The sequence below is a fragment of the Artemia sp. Qi Xiang Cuo genome, chromosome 9 (genome assembly GCF_049724085.1).
Source record: "Artemia sp. Qi Xiang Cuo chromosome 9, ASM4972408v1, whole genome shotgun sequence".
Taxonomy (NCBI): Eukaryota; Metazoa; Arthropoda; class Branchiopoda; order Anostraca; family Artemiidae; genus Artemia; species Artemia sp. Qi Xiang Cuo.
This window is the reverse complement of record NC_142802.1, coordinates 34,088,395-34,104,175: the sequence shown is the minus strand read 5'-3', so window position 1 is coordinate 34,104,175 and position 15,781 is coordinate 34,088,395. Positions and strand designations below refer to the sequence as shown.

General features: G+C 34.8%; 1 protein-coding gene across 2 annotated transcripts in view; it reads left to right on the top strand.

Moving 5' to 3' along the window:
- Nucleotides 1-15,781, top strand: part of nAChRalpha2 (nicotinic acetylcholine receptor alpha2) — a 193,641-nt gene that overhangs the window by 143,224 nt on the left and 34,636 nt on the right. For both annotated transcript variants that reach the window (XM_089094485.1, XM_089094484.1), the window contains one exon: nt 2,107-2,531. In XM_089094485.1, coding sequence (XP_088950611.1) covers nt 2,107-2,531 — 425 coding nt within the window. The remainder of the gene's footprint in view (nt 1-2,106; nt 2,532-15,781) is intronic.

The following is a 15,781-nucleotide window of genomic DNA, read 5'->3' as shown; positions in this document are numbered from 1 at the left end:
CTACTACGGGGACGCAACTTATTTGTAGATTTTTCAGCCTCTGCATATGTTAAGCTAAGTAGTTAAAGCTTACAACAATAGTGACATTCGTATATACAGATTACTTTTCCCCCTTGCTGCTCAACCCCTCCACAACACTCAGTTATTAAATGAAAAGTTCCGATAGTATTCTTTGAAGAAAGACCTATAGAATTACCTAGAAAATGTTTATGTCTCTACGAATTTTCTTGATTCTACTTAAGTAATTGGTACAGTAAATAAAGGGAAAGTTTATTTAAGGTTTTATAGGATTTGTTCTTACTATTGTTGACAGCTAAAGAAAGGAAAATTTATTTTGTCAGATTTCATAATTCTGAATTATTAAGTGAGTGCTTGCATGAAAAATTATTTTTAAGCTCAGATTTAGTCAATAAAAGTAATTTGTTAAAAGCAAAACAGACTGACTCAGAGACAGCTCCTGTGGAGAAACGGATTGATGGACAAAAATAAAAATTGGTCAATAGATATAATGATTTGGGGACTTAAAACATATGTATAGAGTATTTTAGACATCAATTTGATAAAAAAGCAATTGTTCAAAAGTTTTATTCAAACCATATTTTCTTATTTCTCAAAGCAGTGCTTTTAGCTCCAGAGGTATGATCAAATTTATTCATGGATCTTGAAAGAAAGGTAAGACAAGTGAGTAATGAAATTATGACGGCTAGTTATTTTTAGTCACAACGGAAGATAAAATATTTTTATTGTCCAAGTATTTCTGAGGAACTTCTATAAATTTACTTTCTTCTGTTTTGAAAATTAACAAGTCTGAATAAAGCTACAAATATAATGGGGTTTAAGACAGCTTTAAGCCTTCTAGCTTCCAATTGCAGTGGTTGGTTATAATATGAGAAGAATTCGTGTAAACGTAGCCAAAGTAATATAGGCTTGCAAGGGCTATGGAATTTATTTCGAACAGAGGCGAATGATTACTTAGAATTTTTATGGGTATAAGGTAGTGAAAATTGATTTTATTGCCCAAAGTTAGACGACTTTGTCATATGTACTTTGTCATAGCATATGAAGAATTTCCCCATATTTTTTTTTCAGATATCATGTTTTATAATTTGCTCTAAAAATGACCAAAAGTGTTAAAAACTAGCTGTTAAAAAAAAAAAAAAAAAAAAAAAAAAAATAATTTTTGCTCATTTACCAATTTGTTTTTTTTTAGAAGTTAAGCTTTAAAATTAATATTTTCTCTCTTTCACTTTGGTGTTTTGTTTTATCGCTATTGAAGTTTGACTTTCCTTTACTTACTTTAGTAATCTTGCGGTAGCCTGCTAGCAATTTTGAAAAAAAAGAAGACACATCACTGCTACCCATGTATAAAACAATTTTTCCTGCTTTTCAAGATGGGGGGCTTAAAACTCCAATTAAAAGTTTTTTTTTATCATGGTAATTCTAATGACAAACTTTTCGATTTCGATCCTCCATCCTTTTTTTGCACAAAATATTTCGCACAAAAGATTTACTGTTTAGGTGAATATATATAATAGTTATTACTCTTCAATCATCTTTAAATTGAAAATCTTCTCACTTGACAGTTTTTTTTAGCGCATGTTTGTAACCAGGAACCTTGCATTTTTGTGAAGTAGAAGTATTATTGGCCAATGTGCCAGCCCGAGGTTTCTAGGAGATGGGAGGAGTCTGTAAAAGGAATATTCAATAAATTAAGAGAATATATAAAAATGGGACATACCGCTTTCACATTTTACAAACCCTTTCTCATTTGAGATTATCCAAAAACCTGCCAAATTCTTCGGTTGATCAAATTCCACCTACTGGCTACCTCTTTCAAGGTAAAACAGTCCGAATCCTCAGCAGCCACCACACATATACAGTTTATAAAAAGAGAAACTGTCAAACAATTACACACAGTATCACAACGTGAGCTATTATATTAGAGTATTAGGTTTACTTTCTTAAGTCTATTTTTTCATCTTCGTTTTGAAGACGCATATTTGTAATTTTGGATAAAATATATATTTAAGATTCATAGTAAACAATCCCATTTATTTCATCCTATGGTTTTTATTTTATTCTTTTATTATGATCAATTTTTTGCAGATATCTTCTTCAATATGACCCTGAGAAGAAAAACGCTCTTCTACGTCGTGAACCTAATAGTCCCTTGTGTTGGTATCTCTGCTCTATCCGTTCTTGTATTCTATCTTCCAGCTGACTGCGGTGAAAAAGTGGCTTTGAGTATCTCAATTCTATTGTCTCAAACTATGTTCTTCCTTTTAATATCTGAGATCATTCCATCGACATCATTAGCTGTCCCACTTCTTGGAAAATATCTACTCTTCACCATGTTTCTTGTGGGACTATCCGTCGTTGTAACGATTATCATTTTAAATGTTCATTACCGAAAGCCCAGTACCCACAAGATGTCTCCCTGGGTGAGAAGATTATTCATTAAGGAGCTGCCAAAGCTTCTCTTAATGCGAGTGCCCCGAAAAGTATATCAGGAAGTGCAGCAAAGACTTCAAGTTAGTATATTTGAGTTTTATTAGGATTAAAATATTTAGAGAGCTTGGAAAAAAAAAACCTTCTCTTAAAGTAACAGCAATTATAAGAAATTGATGCGTCAAAAAAACCTCAACTGAAGAAAGGCTGAATAAATATGGATGTAACTAGAGAACATACAGCAAATTGAATCGAATGCAGGATAAATCGAAAATCGAAATGACCTATAAAAAAAAAGAAAACAAAAAACATAAGGGCGGTGAAAATGCCAAAGGTATTCATTTCATTTATGGCGGAAATAAATCTGTTAGAGGTTACCAAAGAAGGATAAAGTTGATTTTAAACAAAATAAAAATTTAAAAATAAAATAAACATTAAATATAAACAAACTGCAAAGAACATTGAGCTAATAATATGACTAACTGCTAATTTTTACGAAATCATCCATATGGAATACAGAAGTTTTGGCACATATAAAAACATAGTCTATAGGAGACATGTAAAAGGAAGCTTTTTTCGCAAGTGTTATAATTCTGCTTGTTCTATTTCTTCGAATTTCTAAGTTAGGATTATTAAACCCTTTTATTTTATTAGAATGTATAATTTAATTGATCCTATTTATTACACAAGAGACTTCTCATTTTGAGGGGATGGGGCCAAGAGTTTTGATCAAGAAATAGGAATGGCGTCAAGACAGAGAGCGGCCTTTCAACCTTACGGCCTATAGACTACTCTGAGCAAAACAACAAAGTAGGAAAACGATGCTGCTAATTCATGTTGTGATCATTGTTGTTTAAATCTTATAGTTGTTTATCATTTTTGATATGTATTTGTAAGTTATATTGACAAACAGATTAAATATTTGTATTAAAAAAATACAATTAAATGTGAAAGTTGACATTGTTATTTGTCATCAAGATTTTATAATGTTGTTGTTATTCAAATGTAGCGGCCCAATTTTAACAAGCAACTCATTCTTGTGCTTGTTCTTATGAATTTCATACTGGGAAACAAAATCTCGCGCCGATATGTTGATCTGAACGTGACTGTCACTTTTAAGCCTGCCTTAAAAAAAGGACAATTATCCTTCGGAGCAAAATGTAAAATATTATATTGCTTGAAGTGGGTTATTTCATATTAAGGTCACTTTGAAAACCAATCAGTTCCATGTTCACTGAAGCGTTTTCTTCCTTGAAATGTTGAATGACAAAAGTTGAAAATTACCAAGCATCAATCCTTACTAAGTGTAAGGATTGACACACAAAAACTTAGAAGAGATCATTTTTTTTATGAAAACATTAAAAAAAAAGTTGTTTTTCAAAATATATGGTTTTATTTTTTTCGAAATTCTTCTACAAAACTTCCAAAAAAAGGTGTTTTGAACAGATAAGGGGGGAGGGTGGTTACTAGAGGAAAGAATTTATTTTAGTTTGAAGTGTAGCGCTCAAGCAGCATTTCATCCTTGATAGATCTTCAGAGAAGAAAATTTCAACTTATGACATATATATATATATATATATATATATATATATATATATATATATATATATATATATATATATATATATATATAATAATCATTGTGACAACCCTACATACAATATGTGTGATAACTCATATACATAACACTTAACTATTGAGACAAATAAAAACGTATTTCATACAGTAACAGTGGCTGGAACGAACAATTTAAGCCTATTCACTGTACGAACACAAATTATCATAATCACGTTGAAACATTGCATTTCGTGAATAGATACCGAGTGACAGAGGCCTGGGTTACTAGTTCTGTGATGTTGTATTTCTTAGCCATCCATATGGAAGAAGTAGTGTAAATCAGATTAGCAAGCCAAGTACCGCATCTGAAATTTCCCCAAGAGGTACAAAAAACTATCTGTGAGTAACAGTAGGTTTATTAAAGGGATTGGCTGTCCCTAACATAGAGGAATTACGGGGGCTATTTATTTAAACAAAACAACTAAATTTAGTTATTTCAGAGGACTGATTGCTAGTAAACAAAGAAGCTTCAGCCCATGTAACTGAAAACACAATAATAAGATCGGACACATTCGCAACAATTTATTTAGACGGGGAGGAGGCTCACATTTCGAAGTTTCAAATTTGTGAATGCCGTTATGATAAAATATAGAAAAGTATAATGTAGAAAATATAGTAAATCCTAGGATGCCAATTTTCCCAAAAAGATATGGAGCCATTTTCGAGAAAAATACATAAATACACACATACATAAATACATACACAATGATTGCTTATTTGAAGAGATAGTATTTATCTATGTATGTATTTTTTCTCGCTCCATATTTTTTTTGGACAATTGGTATCCCGGGATTTTCTGGCCTAAAAAACCGATCCATATAGGTCCGAAGTCTAAGAAAATTCTTTAAGAATTTTAAGTGATGATGAATTTCATCATCACTTCCCTCCAGGAGTGAAAGTATCGTTTTTATATCTATGACGTAAGCAACATTACAAAAGGAACATAGCTAATAATAAAATACTAAGTGTAATTAGTCTATTTACAAGAGGCGTTGTAAGTAGTTTCATAATGCCTAGAGGACAAAAGAACAACCTAGACCAACAAATATGAGAAGATTTATCCGAACAGCTAAGATAAAGGGTATTGCAAACATGTATAATGTAATGATAAACGAAAATAAAGAACAGCGAAACATCCACTCAGAATACTTGCGTCAGCAACAATTACAACGAGTCGAAAACAAAAGTGAAGAAAAAAGAAACATCTGGCTCTAATATAAGTGGGAGCTAATTTGCTCTAATATAAGAATTAAAACATGTCAAAAACATATGTGCAGAACAAAAAAAATATGCAGTTACATGACAACAAGGAATAGAACAAATTAGAAATGACAGTGAAGAACAAAGGAATATGCGGCTAAAAGATATGCCACGTCGAGAACAAAGAAATATGCTGTTAGAAGGGGTTAGTTGTACTCCAATCGACTATTAAAAAATTCAGTTGCTCTTTCAATTTCCAATTGAATGAGCCGTGTTCACCGTTTCTTCGACAACTCCTTCAGTACGAAGTGCCCTGGTCTAAACACACAAAAAAAACAAAAACAAAGAACAAATAAATAAATAATACATTGTTCCCACACGTCGCTCTTTAATTAGGCAGCGCAATAGCGCTACCTATGATTTATCATTGAAACACAGGCTGGTCAACAGGCCCAAAAGAGGCCCATAGCTGAATAAACTCAGTTCTTTGGCCCAAAGCTTTAAAGATTTAATTTCTAAACAAATCAAAACAAACAGATTTTTGCTCCATTTTCAGGTCCTATTTTTAGGGGGCGTGTGCCTCAAAATAATCTTGCTTGTATAATAGGACTCCATGGCCCTGTAACCCATAAGTTTTAAGCCGTTCAGAAAAACTAAAGTTTTTTGGCCTTTTTTCAGGCCCATTTTCGGAGTAGCCAATACTTTGTTTCCAATTTTCATTTTGCGCAATGAAATCTCTTTAGTTTGAAGATTTATAATATAAATCAGGCCAATCAAAAGAGAAACAAAAAACTTCGACTCAATTTGAAGAATTTGTGCCCCCAAACTAATTTTTCCCTTACCTAAGGATCCCCCGATTGAAGAAGTCACTTATGTAAGTGTAAGCTGTTCGAACAAAACTCATTTTTGGCCCTTTCTTAGTCACGAGTCTGAAAACTCTCTCAAACAATTTTGAGGGAACCAGCATTTTTATTTCTTGAAAATTCAATTCTTTTCGCCTAAGAATTCTAGGATTTAGGCCTCAAATTAATCAAATTTATTTGAGGGAGCCCTAGTATCGTCCCCTTGGCCCACGGAACGGTCCCTAGAAATTCGAATTTAGTCATCCATTCGAAATCAAACTTGCTTGGCTCTTTCACAGTTAACGCCATAGCGCTGCTTATAGTAAAGGCAAAAAGGCTTCAAAGTTTTTTTCCCCCAGAGGCTCTTCATTGGAAAAGTTGGTCGTATAAACTTAAGAGGGGGTCATTAAAAAATTGGAAATTGGAATCTCTAGTGTTCATTTTAAGGGTCAAAAGTGATAAGAGGGCAACTAGCCCCCCCCCTCTGCACCCTTTTTTCCAAAATGCTTTTGATAACAATTTTAAGATGGCCAATTTATTAAATGTAGTTCGAAGATTAAAAAAAAAAAAAATCGGGGTCAATACAACCCCCAGAGCCCAGGGGCAGGTGTTGTATGTTGTGCCCTGGGGGTATATAAGGTTTTTACGGAAGTGTTTTAAAATATTTCAAAGATCAGTTCCGGCCATAGAGGGCCAGGGGTCAACTTCATTAAGTCCTGAAATAAAGTATTATTGGTAGTTTGTTTTTTTGGGGGAGGGGGGTTTGAGTTTGAATTATTGTAGTTTTTTATTTTTCTGATCTTAGGTTTAATATGGCCTTTAGTTTTCTTTGAAAAACTTCTTTTTCGAAAAGTTTATTTTTACTTAATAACCAAAAAAGGCCTTACTACAGAGGAATTCTTCATAGCATCGGATCCTAGCCTTTGTGGTTACACTGATTATACTACTATTAAGTAGTATAATCAAAAAAGTATAATTAAAAAAGTATAATTAAAAAGTAGTATAATTAAAAAAGGCAAGAAGGGGGTATAGCTGACCTCTCATTATTTTGGCTCTTAAACAATTAGATCAATACTATCACCCTTAGTAAATGAAATAAGAAATAAAAACTAAAAAAAAACAGCACTAAGGAAATATATATTTTTTTTTGTTTCTGAATGAGGATTTTTAAGGGTTTTGGGGCATTGAGGATTTTATGGTCCATTTTTCATCGATATCGGGCCAATTTTCACGTGTATTTGTCGTCTTTTTCGAAGATTATACGAATCAAATGTGATCGTATTTTTTGTTGATATAATAAATATCCAAAATTGTATATATTTGGAACCAGTTTACAATTGAAATTTTTTGAACATATAATTTTTTCGAAGTTCCTTAGAGTTTCGGTATCCATAACTGTTACCATATTTCTTTACTTAGAGTGAATTTTAGTAGGTTGTCCGCGGTTGGGGTGGGAGGATGTCATAAAAAATATTTAAAAGAAATGGAAAATTCCTGGGAGGGTATAAAGAGGGAGGTTCTGAATAGATTCGGATGGAGGAGGAACGTGCGAAGTTATGTTGATCTCAAGCGGTTTGGTGCTGCGGTGAGTTTTTAGTAGTAGTAGTTTGATTCCGTAAATCCCACACATAATTAATCACTATGCAAGACTAGGGTTCTAGAAAAAAAATTGGTTAATTACCCGATCAATTACTGTTTCTCCTCAGGCCGAAGCGTTATTACAACTACAGCTCTTGTGTAATTGGCAACATAGGAATCTAAGTAAATAAGTCCCTAATCTATAATGGTTAAGATCAGTCTTTACTGACACAAACTTCCAAATTCTTATCAGACTTCGACAAGAACCCAGCCCTTTTTTTTCTTTTCTTCTTTTGATTTAATTGCCTGAAAAGCATCTTGCCTGTTTTTTATACAATCATTGCTTGGACAAAGCAAATTCCTGGGATCTTTTTCCTCTCTAAGGAAAACTGACGTGACTAGAATGAAAATACGAGTGATTTCTGTATGGGATAGTAACAAAGATGACATTCTTTTTCTAAAGTAGAATTTGATTATAAAAATTTATAGTTACACAAAAACAATCAATTGTACAGGATTAAATTTATGATTCAAAGTTGCAAACGCTTTTTCTGCAGAAGCTTGTAATTTTTGACGTTTGTTTTTATCTTACTTCCATTTCTCTTTTCTTCCATTCCCTGGGATCAAAGTAGGTAAAATAAAATATATGTTAGTTATCTAGTTAGGGTTTCTAATCAGGGTTTAATCATTTACGAACAGTAACTACGTTTGAATTCTAACTAGGTTTCGCGAGGTTAGGTATCTTTCACGGATTATAATGTTAAAGTTACATTATTGTAGCATACGTCAGTCATTTAAGGTGGTTGAAATATTTCCACATTTCCACATCTATTACGTCACAATTGCGGATAAAATCGAGCTTATATCAGGCTACATCAGGCTTACATCAGGCTACGTGCTTGCATCAGGGTCTGTAGAACGTCACAAATTCAAGATACAAAACTACGGAATTTATTTTAATAAAAACATCAGTGGTAAAGCTAAGGATACAGCGATGATCTTAACGAAAGGTTTTAGCTAAAAATCAGCTTAACCTAACAAAAGGGGTAATTTCTAAAGAGCCCTCTCTTTATGTAGATATAATCGTTCCGTATTTGAATTTTTATTTTTCTGTAATGAAGACGTCGATGAAGACCTGTTATAGGATTTACATTAGTAAACAATTAATATTCCCTCAGATTAAAATTAATTTCTTTTAAAATCAGTGTCATTTTTTCAGTTTAAATCTCTGAGAATCTCAGGAGCCTAATATTGTCTAAAACCAAGCGATAATTTCTGATACAGGTTAGTTACGCGTCACAGCCCTAATTATGGAACTACCCCAAAACTCTGTGAAATAAAAAATTGGAATGCTCTGTTTCAAAGCCTACATAAGTTTTTGACATCCAATCCTTGTAAACATGTTTAATATGGACCTTGAATATTAGCTAATTCCAAGGTTTCAATACTTTACTTTCACTTCAGCTATGTCGGAATAACCAGATAAGTATTTTAGAATTTTAGAATTTAGAATTTACTATATATTTAAGAACTTGCTGACAGTAACAGACTTGAAGAGCCTTTTTGTGTCTGTATATTGGTTGTTACTAGCAGAATTAACTTCGTGTTAAACCTATAAACACATAGCTAGCTTGAGTAGAGTGCTAACTTATACTTTGCATAAAGCTATAGGAATTACCATGCTATTTGCGTGAAGCTATACACCTTTTCAAAGAGAGTGAGTACCCCCTCCCTCGCATGGCCTTATACTTTGCATAAGGCTATAGGAATTACCATATTATTCTATAGAAGCTCTACACCTTTTCAAATAGAGTGAGTGCTCCCTCACATGATTCAGACTACAGTTTCACGCCCACATTGCAAAAAGTGTGCAAAACCTACAAAGTCGCCAAAAATGTTTTGAAACTATAGTCAGGATTGTATAAGACAATCAGACTGGTTTTTTGCTATTGATATCAATTTCACAAGAATATACACTACAGTTTCACGTGGACATTTTAAAAAGCTGGCAAACCTATAAAGTGGTCTAACACGTTTTGAGAGTATAATCGCGATTATATAATGCAATCAGACTGGTTTTTGAGACAACACCCATTTTTTAGGGTCAATCAGAGAGCGGAGGTTACTCCACATTCAATAACTTGATCGGTGATTGGATACAAATAAAAGGAGTGATTTTCATAGAAAAAAAATCTGGTTAGTCTTAAGTTGGTTGTGAGAGTGTTAGGACTCTAAAAATGGATAGATTTGAGAAATAATGAATCTTGAGGATTCTAGTGCTTATGGAAAAACATTTTATTCTAGATGATGATTTTTTAGAGCTGTCTATTCAAAGGAAGATATTTTCTCAGGGAATACTTGCCGATATAATGAAAACTGATTCTCCGTCATTAGACTACTGCATGAAGCTTCTACGCTGTGGTCAAAATGCATTTACACAATTTATTGATATATTAATCACGACACGACAAAATGATATTGTGGATATGATTTTAAACACTAGTTTAGAAATTTAGGACTTTTTTTCATGAGAAAGATGGCGTTTAAGGAGAATATACTCCTCTCTCTCTCTCTCTATCCCACTCAATTTGTTGTTGTTGGTAGCTCAGTTTCATTGTGGCAGTGAGAGTGTCAACACATGAAAAAAGGTTCCATACATGTCCACTATGCATGTACACACTGGGCAACTGTTCATCATGTGAGAATTGTACAATGGTTGATGAGTATGATGAAAAGTTTAGATTATGCAACCCGTGTAAATTGCACAGAGTATATCCTGAACAAATTAAAGGTTCTAATTTCTGTCTTGAAGAGTTGCTGGAATCTAATCCCAGATGAAATCTATTCTTGAACTGCAACCATGATAAATGCAATCAGTGTGAGAATATAATTCCCGTTATGGTTAGGAAGAATACTAGTCTTGATTTTGGTTTATTGCTACGAGATTGGTATCGTCGAGGCTTTAGATTGTTCTGGGAGGAGGAGCCGGGTCAGCGATTCAACTGTTTGAACAGCAAAAGAATTTGGTTTCTACGTCATCGTTGTGAAGACAATGACTACTATGATTATAAGCCCACTGATTTTTATTTGGCTGTGACGGAATGTGATTCGCCACTTGAGGACACTGTTTGTGACATTGTTTCAAATAAGCAAATTGAAACTTGTAAATTCTACAGAATGAATGAGTATAGTATCACTGACTATATAAAGATATATGACAAGAGCTAAGCTACACTCTATTATAGAAAATGTAAGCCTGACATTGCAACAAATCAGGATCAGTATTTTGTGAATTTCAATAATCTACCTGCTTAATTTTTATTGACAGATAACTATACCTAGTTGAAGATGAAACCTAAACAGTAGAAAAATCGTTTTTTATCATGTACATACATTTTTCATTTATTAATAAACAATTTCACATACATTTTTAGAACATTTTATTCGTAGGGTATTAAAATCAATATTAAACACGCTTGTAAGTATATTTTCCGCTAGAAAGTCATTCAATCGAGGTAAGTCAACGTAAATGTTGGGAAACTGTTTGTGGGTATAGCCACGTCATCTGAACATGAAAAAGAGTAGAGCATGAAAGCCACATGTCTTAGTCGTTAAATCCTGTACTCTTCGATGATTTTGAATGATAGTTTTCCCACTGCTTTCAATAAAGTTGCTGATGTATGGAGTGTAAAATTTATACGATAGGCCAAGAGGATAAAAAAATTCAATATTCTTCGCTGTTTGAAAGATGCATAGCCAATGGCCTGTCTTCAAAGTCGATGGAATGCTAGTAGCAATGATTAGGGTATTGTTAATACTTGCAATTTTTTCAATGAAGTCCGATGGTATGCAATAGGTCTTGTACTGCGACATGTATGGATCCATACTAAATACGTTGATTATTTGGTTTGTATTCATGGAGCTAGGTCTAATAGAACACTGCCGTCGGATGTGATTTCCCAATAGGTTTCAAATTGACTCAATGATATTAGCGTAATACTCTTAGTCAAAGCATAGGAAAATAGACACTAAATGTAAATTCCCTGTTCGTACTATGCTCATATCCTGGGTCTCCGACAAGTCCAAAAAAATTACACCATGATTTTTTGAAAACATTGAATCGATTTTTTCATTTTCAAATAGTTGGGAGTCATCATATACGGATTGCATGGTCAACTCATATAGAGTTCTGTAGGATTTTTTATCAAATAATAGTATGTACAGTGGAATACAATTCACTTTACACACAAGACGATATATACCGAAAAAATTAAAACAACGGGAAGAGTCAGCCCCAGATCCAACGGCACTGCTACTCTCCACAAAGGCCAAAGCCAATTTTGTTGGTATTTCCCCATTGATAAATGATGAATCGCTATAGCTATGAGAGCCGGTGGCAATGTGATGTTGATTGGTGATCGTATGGGGGACAAAAAGTTTAATTTTGTTGCCATTGGCTCTTAGCTTTTCCACTGCCAAGGCAACAGAGCTCACAACCTGTTGTTTTCAACGTGAAGAATAGTCGATGTGATAATGACATTGGCATTGGATGCCACAGGAAGTGTTTGGATCGAAATGAAAATCAACGGGGCCCGTTGCAACTTTATGCTAATCTTTACATTGGGAGATAACTATTGGGATGTATTGAATATCTCATGATTTGGTTTTCCAACCAAATGATACTCCTGTCTACCTGCACTAGTCAACTCCCCGTCAGTATCAACATCTGATCGATATTCATAGCCCAATGATTGTCCTCTCAACTCCTTATTGTCCTCTCAAGCATTTGGTGTCATCATCATAATTTGTATGTAGCTTGCATAGTTGGATAAGTTATTGCTAGTGCTCACCAATGTTCCATTAATAAATACATTATTTTGTTTGAACAGATTGTGTAGAATACAGTTTTCGTAGGAGAGACCATCGGCAGCAGTTGGAGTTGTATTATCTGACTTTTTCTTCACCGCAACATTTAAATCAATAAATGTTTCTACATTTCAGCCCATAAAACACTGAATTATAAGTCAACAATGAAAAATCTCGACAGACTTGCACGTAACGGTGGAGAAAATTTCCCTAAAGTAAATTTTGAATGTTTAGAGAGGAAGAATCCGGTGTCCATAAAAGAAATAAACATATTTGAAAAAGCGAATGGAAATCTTGGGATAGGGGTGGTTGTTCTCCAGTATGACACAGAATTTGTAAATGGGGGAAAGAAACCAAATAAAAAAGAAATTTTATATTCAGTTAGGACACCGTCGGTAGATAATGTTAAAAATTGGGTTTTGATTATTTATGAGCCTCCCAAAGATGTAAACTCCTATGGTCATTTTTCCCCCGTTACAGCAATAAATCGACTCTTATCTCAAGATGTGAAGAAAGGGGAACGTCACAAATGCCCCGTGTGCCTTTCCCCATTTAGAAATGAACAAACATTCACGGATCACATGAGATATTGTAAAATTCATGGCAATCAAAGAATAGAAATGCCGGCAGAAGGCAAGATACTTTACAGTTTAAAAACTTCCAAAATTCCCTGCTACAAGTTGATAAAGTATCTTTAGACTGTGACTAAAGACTGGTGGAGGTACCGGACCCATCGAGGTCAAATATAGTCAAAGGACGCAAACTAGCTGCGTGTTCCTCTGCGCCTTTCCGTTATGATTACAGCAATAGAATCCACCTGTACGAGTTTTTTTTGGCTATGGACGAGATGGGTAGCATGGAGAAGTTATTGGTGTCTTTAATAAAAACAGCAAACGTTGCAAATTCACGATTGCGTCACACCAACTACCCAATGTCATTATCAGATAAGGAGCAACTGGCACTAGAAAAGGAGACAATTTGTTGGGTTTATAGGGGTGTTCTTGCCCCAAAAGACACGGTCCAGGATCACAGTCACCTTATTGACTTCAAATCAACGGGTAAAAGTAAATTTCAGGGACGGGCTCACAATTCATGCAATTTAGAAATTTAACATCAAATCTTTCTTCCGGTTTTTATACACTATTCTAACTACGATCTGAAGTATGTGCTACCACCAATGGCTTATCTTCAAAGAAATGGAACAGTGGATGATGCGTGGGTGATAGACAGCTTTTCCTACAAAATCATCGGAAAAGTTTCTTGTTTTGGAATTTCTGTGGAGATTTGTCGAAGACGACGTTAAGTACGCCAATACAATTTGTTTTTAGATTCCTACAGTTTTTTCCTAAATCATCGAGTGAATTAATGCAAGTAAAGAAAAACGATGACGGCTGCAACACTTTCCCCCTTCTCAAGCGGCAATTTCCAAATAATTTATATGATTTGTCGACGGTCAAGGGAATCTATGCTTATGATTATTACTGTTCCATGTCGAAATTCGCCGAGAAAACTATTCCCTCGATCGAGTCGTTTTACGACAGTCTAAACGATCGTTGGTGCACCCCCGATGAATACAGTTTTGCTAAAAAAGTGTGGACAGAGGGAGGGTGTAAAAATGGGTTTGGCTATTGCAAGCTGTATTTGTCGAGTGATGTGTTAACTTTGTTAGACATTATGTGTAAAAATACGGACAAAATCTATGGGGAATTTAATCTTGATTTAGGATATTATTTTTCATCTCCTCATCTGGTAATGGATTGCATCCTAAAAATTAGCGAGGAAAAAATCGGGCTAATCACTGACATCGATCAGCACCTGTTCACGGAGAGGTCAATGAGGGGTGGATACATTTTTCACGGGGATCGTATCTTGGAAACTGATCCAACGGGAGAGAAGACGGGGACAAAATCAGATGCAGTTTTCCTTGATATAAATTCTCTCTACCCCTCGGCCATGTCCCATTATGTGCTACCCTGCGATGACTATAAATGGCTCAATGACCCTCAAGCCTCCAATTTCCCCAACATTGACAGTGTTGAGGAGAATGGACCGGTTGGATGGTTTTTTGAAATTGATGGGGAGATTCCAGTTAAACTTCGCGATTCGGTAAAAGATTTTTTTTAACTAGCATCCATAGACCTGTGACTAAGGTTTCTTTGAACCCTCTCAACAGACGTTTGGTTGAGGTGGACGGATTGCATTGATTAACTTCAAAACAAAAACGTACTGCTGACCTTCTGCCGAAAAAAAATATTGTTGTACATTATGTGGCTTTAAAATGGATGTGCAACAATGGTTTCAACGTCACAAAGGTTCATAGAGCCCTCCAGTTTAGTCAAAAACCCTTTCTGAAAACGTTTGTTGACACTTTTGTCAAGAAACGTTCTGAAGCGCAGACAAAAGCCGAAAAAGAAATTTATAAGCTCATTTTAATTTCGGCTTTTGGTAAAATATGCGAGAGCGTTCGCAATAGGAATCGTTGTGACGTCATGATAATGTGCTCGAATTAATTGCCGATCCAAATTACACTTCCTATACAATCATTGGCCCGGACATGGTACTATTGAATAGAAAAAAAAGAAGCATTGTCCTGAATAAAAATATTGCAGCAGGCAGTGCGATCTTGGAGATCTCTAAAAAGCTCATGTTGGAATTCTACTACAATTTGTCTAGAGTACAGTGGCCGGAGAAGGGGCAAGTAGAGGTCTGCTACGGGGACACAGATTCTCTACTGCTAAAAGTAAAAACCCCAACCCTACTCGAGGATTTAGTGCACGGTGAAATCATCAGCTCGCAGATGGACTACACCAATTGGAGTGGGTTTTACCCAGAGCTAGTAAAACGTCGGGCCCAAAATCAGCTTTTATTTTTTAAATCAGAAACGGGAAGTTACATGATTTACAGTGGTATGTTTGTAAGTCCGAAGGTGTACTTTATACAGACACACGACGAGGAAATCAAAAAACGTTGCAAAGGAGTACCCACGGGCTATGTGGATAAGAATTTCGACATGGACATCTATAGGAATCCTATTGTTTAAAATACAATTCCACGAGCAAAATTGCTGGCAATGCGTTCACTGAACTACAGGAACTTCACTGTAAATATAGAAAAATTCCCATGAGTACCATTTCCGACAAGGTCTATGTTTTTCAAGACGATGTGACTACCCTCCCCCTGGGACACTATTTAACTGCCGACCGAGCCGAATGTGTTAGCCATAGGGAAAG